The sequence below is a fragment of the Myotis davidii genome, unplaced genomic scaffold, assembly GCF_000327345.1.
Source record: "Myotis davidii unplaced genomic scaffold, ASM32734v1 scaffold173, whole genome shotgun sequence".
NCBI classification, from domain to species: Eukaryota; Metazoa; Chordata; class Mammalia; order Chiroptera; family Vespertilionidae; genus Myotis; species Myotis davidii.
The window spans coordinates 3274542-3283333 of NW_006286303.1; the positions used below are offsets into that span (position 1 = coordinate 3274542).

The 8792-nt window shown below is 49.5% G+C and overlaps 1 protein-coding gene across 1 annotated transcript; it reads right to left on the reverse strand.

Annotated features, from left to right (window-relative positions):
- Positions 1 to 5206: 5206 nt before the first annotated feature.
- On the reverse strand, positions 5207 to 8761 carry RASL11B (RAS like family 11 member B; the record flags this gene model as incomplete). The annotated part of the gene is made up of 3 exons (XM_015560079.1): positions 5207 to 6629; positions 7380 to 7456; positions 8584 to 8761. Coding segments are annotated over 3 exons (726 nt in total), but the record flags the coding sequence as incomplete, so codon positions are not given.
- Between the last annotated feature and the right edge of the window lie 31 nt (positions 8762 to 8792).

Consider the following 8792-nt stretch of genomic DNA (forward strand, 5'->3'; position numbering starts at 1 on the left):
CCAGATGGCTGCAAACCGCTGTTTAACTATCTGTCTGTTTGCCTATTCCGTCTGTCCTGGCTTACTGGCCTGACTCACTATAGGACCTACCGCAACGGGTTGGTTGTTGTGAGAATTAAAAGAATTAAGTTTGTAAAGCACTTAGAACAGGGCACGTGGCAAGCTGGCTGCGCACATGCCAACGTTGCCATTATCGTAGCGAATGTCCGATGCTTGCTCGTGCCTATGTCTCCATCACTGATGTTACCCACGAAGAAGCCGTGTGGATTCTAGACTGACACCCTGACTTAGGCTGTGCGCCTCCTTCAGATGCGCCTCCCAGATGCCAGCCGGCGTGAAGGCTGGGCTGAGTGGTCATGCTGGTTTCTCCTCGGGGGCCTCACCTCTGGCGGGCCAAGGCCAAAACAAGCACAGGCAAACGCAAACCTTCCGCAAGGACCGCAGGCCGGTCTGTAAACACAAGCGGCAGGGGTGTAAGTACTCTGCAACAATGGACCCCCGCCTTCGTGACCGCTTTCTGGAGTCTGCTCCCCAGCACACACGGGGCCCAGCCCAGTGGAGGCGCAGGAGCTGCGTCAGCCAAGTCGTCCCAGGGGGCCAGGGCCAAGGGAAATGGCTCTGTTTACCCCAGGCCCCTCCGTTACAACGTCATCCCAATAACAAAGAATTCCACGGAGCTTCCCCACGACCACTATTATTTATTTTAGCCTGATTACCAGGAACGGAATTGCAGCAACAAATAACCCAGGATTCCAACCGCCGTCTGCTGCCCCTGCCCAAGGAACTCCGTCTCTATTTTAAACAGAATTTTAACAGACAAAACCAGATGATGGAGGGTATTTGAGAAGGGAGCACGGGGTGGGTGGGGTGCGGGGTGGGGAGTTTGGCTGAGGTCTTTCCACAATCTAATAAACTACTCCTCTTCTCACCAAGTGAGAAGAGGGAGAACAATAAGAACGTTCTGGAAACTTCTCTCTTTAGACGCTGGAGTGCAGTGAACACCGTGACGTATTATAATAAAGGAAGCCCTGTGGTTCCCTCCGGGGGCCCTGGCCTGACTTCTTGCCGCCTGGGGCAGCCCCCTTTCCCTCAGGGTTCAGGGGCCGGCCCAGGAGTCCCGCGCCCACCCCCCTGCCTTGAGGGAGTTGCCACAAGCTTGTTCATTTGTCTGGAAAACACATCGGTTTCTCCCTCTTTGGAATGTGAGATGAATGCTGAAATCCCATTTTTCACCAGAATGAAGGGCTCCTGTAAACAGGCCATGGCTAGGGGCTGGCTGGGTGGGCGCATCAGGGCGGGGTGAGGGGAGGACAGGAAGCCCCGCCAGCGCTGCACCGCGCAGAGGGCTCCGCATGTTTTTGATTTGCAGCAGGGAGAAAACTCGAAAGCCAGACAGGGGGACAGACAAGGATCTGGTTCTGAAGCAGACAGCTGTGGGCCGGGCCGCCGCTGCCTAGACGTCTTTATTACTGAGCTGGGACTGGAGGCCAGGCAGCAGCCGGCTGATGGCAGCAGCAGATGTGGCTGTGGCAGCCGGGCAGCCGGGCAGCCGGGCGGCCTTGGCCAGGGGGGACCACAGGCTCCGAGGCAGCAGGGAGACTGAGAAAAGCAGCCAGGGCATGTGGGCCAGGGCAGGGAGGCAGCGTGTGGAAGACAGAGGAGAGCTCGCGGGGGTGATGGGGGGGGGGGGTGGCATTGCTGAGGAAGCAGAGCTGGGGCGCTGTGGGCACTGCCTGGGTCTAGGTTGTGGCCTCAGACGCGCCTGGGGGAGTCCATGCAGGTCTCCCATTTCACACTGCACCAGCTACTGAGTCTTCTGAGCCTCTCTTTCCGCATCTGCGGAGGGACTAAGGACAGAGTGTGGGGTTGGTGTGGAGAAACACTGCACACAGTGCCTGGCACCCGGTCTTCAATGCGTAGAAACGGTCATTGTTATTACCTGTGTGGTCCTAAGCAGGTGATTTCATCTCCCCCAGCCTCCGTTTTCTCATCTTTAAAACGGAAGTGGTAGTATTACCTTCCTCACAAGCTTCTTCAAAAGGTCAACGGAGATCACTTGTAAGCTGGTACATTGTAAGTGCTCAATAAATTCTAATTCCTTTCCTTTCTCCACTCCCCTGCCTCCCATCCCCACGCACACGCACACGCACACGCACATCCCTCCCTGCCTTCCCTTGCCCACATGGCAAAGCAGGTGTTCCCCGCCCAGGCGGGAGAGGGTGTCCCTCAGTGCCTGATGGTCATCGTATTCGGACATTTAAATACTAGTCATACCACTTGGAGTGTTTCTTGTGTGCCATGGGAGGCTGCAGAACACCGGCTAGGAGCAAAGCTGCATCTAAACCCACCCCCAGCCATTTTCTGGCCACAGGATTGTGGCCCTCAATTGTCCTTTCTGTAAAATGGGAGAAATGATACCCACCCCATAGCCTATTGTACGAACTATGTCTGGCCCTAGCTGGTTTGGCTCAGTGGATAGAGTGTCCGCCTACGGACTGAAGGGTCCTGGGTTCAATTCCGGTCAGGGGCATATGCCTGGGTTGTGGGCTCAATCCCCAGTTGGGGGCATGCAGGAGGCAGCCTATCAATGATTCTCTCTCATGATTGATGTTTCTGTCTCCCTCTCCCTTCCTCTCTCTGAAATCAATAAAAATATATTTTAAAAAAAAGAATTATGTCTGTAAAATGCCTAGAGTAGGCGACCTATTAAAGGAATCTTAAAAAGTAAGAAAAAAGAAATTTAAAACAGAAAAACAGGCTTTGAGAGATACTAATAATGAGAGGAGCCAAGGTAATGAAACATGAAGCTAAAATTCATGAGAAGAGAGGAAACAAGGCACATTCTAGATCTAGAACTATAAATAGTCATGTCCGCTTGGGACAGTGGGCAGACTGGGACTTGGGTGGTTTCCAGCTCTCTCTCTCTCTCTCTCTCTCTCTCTCTCTCTCTCCTGGAACAAAGCACCCTGTCCCTCTGGATGGAATAATGGAATAGAGCTCCCTGACCCCTTCCAGCCAGAACTCCTAGGGCGAAGTATGAGAAACTGAGTCCAGCGCAGTGGGAAGTGGGGTGCAGCTCACACTCAGCACAGGGGCAGGAGAGGGCTGCCGGGGTCTGCGGGGACTGCACACTCACACAGCAGGGGGAGAAGAGGGGACGGAGCTGCTGCCAGGAATAAACGGAATGCAGCACTGCTCAGCACCTTTGAAGATAAAGCCCGCAGGAAAATTCTCTGCTTTTAGTTCCCGGGCATGGGTAGAAGACCATTGCTAAGCATATGAAGATTAACCTCTCACTCATCAACATGATTCACACAACCACGTAGGATGAACGGAAATAAAGCAAGCAGAAGCTAGTGGGAGGTACTTGTCACTGCCTTTGAGTTGAAATGTTTATAGAATCTCATGTTAGCACTATTCCCCTCCCTGCCCCCAACACACAGCCCCTTCTCCAGGGTTAGTTAGGCTTGATGTATATAAAAAAAAATTGCTCTCCATATAAGGTAAGGTTTGGGGCATCACCAAAAGCCCTGTCAAGAGCAGGCAGGGAGAAAACAGATTTAAAAGTCTGGCAGGTAGGTCCTCAGTAGCTATTCATTTTGGCTGCTCCCCTTGGTTCCATGGCCCTGCATTTGCAACAGCATCTCATATGTGAAATCTTATAAAGAAATAAGAAGGCTGAATATTGTGAACAATAACATGAACAGAGCCACTTTAAAATGGAGCTGGAGCTGCCATGCCCAAGGAATTGCCTTGCATGTCTTACACCTCAAACTGTGGAATGTTAAAAACAGGGCAGAATGACCTTTGGACTGGGCCTGAGCAACCTTGTTTCCCAAGGAACTATTTACAAAGATAACAAGATGACTACTGGACGGATGATTACAGGGCTGAACATTAAAAAGTGTTTAGAATTAGCATCACTAGGTTATGTTATCTGCACCAATAGAAATGCCTTCCTCTATTGCTGTAACTAACTGTTCCCTTTCCCTTTCTCATCAAGACCCATTGCCTTTGTCTCCTAATTGAGGCATTAATGATTCCCGAATAGCTGAAATAAACACTTGTTTGCCTTTCAATTTAAAAGGCCTTCTTATTTTTAAGTTTACAATTTAGTCCGAAGACGTTGGTTCAGGTCCTCTATGGGAACTTGAGGACATCACTCAAAGCTCAGAGCCTGTTTTTCTCATCTGGAAGATAGTATTTCCTCCTGCACCCTCCTCACAGGGTTCCCTGGAGGAATGAATGAGATCAGGTATGTGAAAGCACAACCCAAATATAAGGTGTGATCATTTGCCCATAAAGATGGTGGCTCATTTAGCTTGCACGAGCGGTCTCTCTGGCCCCTATGGACACAGATGCGTGGCCTGGCAGTTTTAGCACAGACTTTTGTGATAGGAGCTATGAGGGGCTCCTGAATGGCCCAGGTCAATGGCTCCAAGCTTCTACAATGAGAACAAATTGCACTTTTTGAAAGCAGCATACTCAAAAAAGAGGTTTGCCAAATGGAGCATGTATGGCAAAGCAGTAATCTTGGGTAGAAGCATTAGTATCTTCAAGGCTTGGCTAAGATGTCTTCACAACATAAAACATACAGCCAGACATGTCTGGTTTACCTGGAAGATCATGGTGGAAATGGATAGGAGATATGCTATTCTTGACTATAAAACGGCAAATCACAGCTTACAACATCATAGGTTGTGGCCTTTGACAAGATATGCAACTTGTTTGTAAGCCTGTTTCCTCATCTGTGAAGTGGGAATAACAGTTGAATGCATGTCTTTGGTTGGGACATTTAAGACATAACCCTTGACCCAGCTGGCGTGGCTCAGTGGTTGAGTGTCAACCTATGAACCAGGTGGTTACGGTTCAATTCCGGGTCAGGGCACATGCCTGGGTTGCAGGCTCCATCCCCAGTGGGGGGCGTTCAGGAGGCCCTCATAGCTCCTGATTAATGGCTCTCTCTCAACATTGATGTCTCTCTCTCTCCCCTTCCTCTCTGAAATCAATATAAAAGGCTTTCACATATATATATATGAATATGTATATAATATGTTATATAATACAATATAAAATATATATATATATATTTTAAAAAGACATAACCTTTGGAAGGCACAATGCCTAACTCAACATACCCAAGAGGCTAAGTAATTCTTGGAAGGACAAAAGGTGAGTGTCTCAATAAAGACCAAGTCAGATGTCGGTTCTTTTAAAAGGAAATTTATTGTACATAAAATAAATTAATTACAATTTAAGCCAAAGCTTGGGTGGCTTTAAAGTGCATCTGTCACTCGCTGTAAGATAGTGTTTTGGTATTTAAGCTATGACTCAACCAGGCCTGGGAAGCAGCCCAACATCATTGCCATGAGCCATTTACACAAATCACACCAAATTCAATGGACACATTTTCTTTCTGTACCTGATGCAACAGTGTCTTGTTGTTGTTGTTTTTAATTATAGTCTCACACCACTCAAAGTTTGGGGCTGAAGAGCTTGTTCTCCACCCACTGATCACAGGCTCAACTAAGCAGCCTCCCGTGCCAGGCCATATACGCTTAGAGATGTCTGGGTACACATTTTGGCCCATAAACTCCACACTTTTTTTTGGGGGGGGGGGCGGGGAATGGGGAATATTTTCCTCTTTGTCCTAAGAAACTGGGTACCCTTCCAGTTAGAAAGGCATTCTATAGGGAATAGGGTTCCAGAGATGCAAATCCTCCTTGTCAGAGAAAAGCAATTCTTCCTTGGGGGATACGGGTGGAGGAAAAGAGAAGGAAGAAGTAAAAAAGGAAAGCCCGTGAGAGCTGAATCTATTTCATCCCCACTGTAAATCACATCGATATATTTGGTGAAACTACCACTGAGCATCATTTACAAGGCATTAAGGACAAAATCCAAAGCAATTATGCCCCCTTCCCCTCCACAGGACAAGACAGGGAGTCCATTTCACATACTCAGAGAGCGGCCTGGTGGGCATCAAGCCTCACAGGTTCTGTCCCCCCTGCTCTGAACAATGTTTCCTTTTCCACAGGCCCTCAGGGCCTCCCTGCTCGGCCCTTTCTGGAACCGCGAATTACTCCCAGCATTCAACGTTCCTGCACCTGAAGAGCCTCAGACTCTCTTCCTGGGAAGACCACATTCCCAGTGCCTCTGCTTCAGACGGAGGTGACAGTCCTCACTTTGGCAGAAAGGGCTTGCTTGAACCTCCTCTTCAGGTCCTGCATGTTGGGCGACTTGGGCCTGGGGATGAGGGAGGTTCTTCGCTTCTCGGGCGTGCTGCTCGGTGGCTGTTTGTGACTCACTTCTTTGCACAGGACGTGGAAAGCGTTGTAGACGTCGTTGTAGTTTTCGCTGACGGACACTTCGTAGAAGGAGCAGCCCAGCATGCCGGCCAGCTGCAGTCCAAGCTGAGGGTCCACCTGCTTGATGTGGAGCAGGTCAGCTTTGTTGGCCACGACCACCACGGGCAACCGGGTGCCCAGGTGGAGCTGCTGGACCTGCTGGTGGAGCTGGCCAATGAGTTCATAGCTCTTGTAGTCGGTGATGGAGAAAACGATGACCACAGCGTCGGCCCAGCGAATGCACCTACTCAGCTGTTCATTGCCGCTCAAGCTGTTCTCGTGGACCTGAGAGAGGGGGAACGGCAAGGTGAGTGAAGAGAGCCCTGGCCGGGCTGGATAGAGAATTCAAGGAGCCCTTGACAGCAATGCCAGGTCGCAGGCCATAAACAAGTTATATCCCCACACACTTCAGCTTTCTTGACAATATGTTGATCCAGCTGCACGGAGCTGGAATAAATAACAGTGCAGCTCACCACACTCAAGTGGAAAATTGACCTGCAGAGAACTCCATGCAGAGAGACTTTGTAGTTGCATAAAATGGGAAATTAACTGGCTAGACAGTAAGTCTGGAGAAGTAAAGATAGGAGCTGGAAGCATTTAAACCTGGATAACTGCCCAGCTCAAGAGGGAAACACACACACACACACTAGCGTGGCTCTTTTGTCTATAGAGGAACTTTCCACAATAAAAAGTGATTCCGAGTATGTGGAGACTATACCTAGATTTTGATTTTGAATGGCAAGGCACAAATGTAAAAAGTGACCTTTTTAACCACAGTCGGAAACCGCCTGTTCCCAGTGTGTTTGGTTTGGTCTTTCCTGCTGGGTAGACTCCTGCGATTTCTGCCCCTCAGCCACGTCTTCCAAATGAAGCCAGGCGAGGACTGACCAACAGCCAGATAGCACTGAAGTGTCACACATGTAAAAGCCCCGACTTGGCTCCCCAAACTCCTCGCCTTCGTACTTGGAGAACTGAACAGTTCGACAGTCAAGCCACCTCCCCATCGACCTAGTCACGCATCTCAGAGCTTCTCACCTGAATACCTGGAGTGTCTTGAACCTGAATAGCCAGGGTTTCGCCTTCTATTTGGACTTGTCTGGTGTACAGATTACCTATCAGGCAAAAGAAAAAAAAAATTATGTCCATCCTTCTTGTGCAACTTTGAAAACATTATGGGATTTTTTTTTAACTTAGAAAATATAATCTGAGCCACTGGACAAAAATAAGCTATAGTTTACCCTAGTTAATAGGCTTAATTTAGATTTTTTTTTTGAAACAACTGTAATTTTAACTCCCATATTAGTTGATTTATTAAAACCAGGGCAAAGTTTGCACATTTTTGGAAACTGGTTTGGGTTGTTTTAAACAGAGCTTCCATATTTAGAGTATCTCCTTGCTCCGCATGTGTGGGGTCTCTATTTTATTTTAGTACTTTATCACTCAGACATATATTCATACTCTAGCTATCAGATACAGTGGCTGGGTAGGCAAACATTGTTAGCAAACGCAGAGCCAACATTACCAACTGAAATAAAAATGTGACATAACCACAGCCACCTCTACATCAAAGCAGAAGGCCGTCATGCCTTATCTCGCCATGGTTTATAGAGCGCATTTCAAATAATCCCCTGTAGGTACTTCAGATGGTCCAAGGAATGAAACAATTTGTTAACAGAACATAGGCTGAAAGCCCTTAAGCCTCCCCAGTGGCCAGTCTTAATCGCAGGGATTGAAACAGTGTCCTCGCGTTTATCCAGGAACTCTCCTAAAATTCTGGCGCGCCGTCCTTTCTCTTTGTTAAGAAAAGAGAACGTTAGTTTACAGCGGCTCTCTCCGCTGGCCTCTGCTTTAAAAGGTCACCTCTGAAAGGCAGCCCGCAGAGAGGGACGGGTGGGGGAGGAGCTGGCCAGCATTTTTTTTTTATGACTTTGGCAGGAGTGTTTTGAAGGGAGAGGCTCTTCAGAACAAAGGGTGCTTCCAACTGGGGTCCCCATGGTGGACACATACCAAGGGGCATACTTTCAGGCCCTCGATAAAGTGATGAATGGGCCTGGAGTGGACCGAGGCCAGATGGCAGTTATGGGGGGGGGGGCGCACAGGGAGGGGGGCAAGGGGCAGAGTTGGATGTGGCAACCCTGGTGCTGACTGTCACTCCGAGGGACCTCCTGGGCGGCGCTGAAAAGGGGAGCAGCAGCCCCGGTGCAAACGGAGAGCGCTTCCTCCCAAGGCGCTGGCTCACCTGCGTTTCTCTCGTAGTCGCCGATGAAGCGCTTGGTGAGGAACCGGACCACCAGGGCTGCGGGGCAGAAAGGAAAGGAGAGGCTTAGCCCTCGCGCTGCAGTTACATTCACCTTCTGCACTCCACCCGGCCTGGAAATCAGCTCTCCCAGAGGGAGCCAGCCGCCCCGAGGAAATTCCCACCCCCGCAGCCCCTGCACGCCTCCTCCA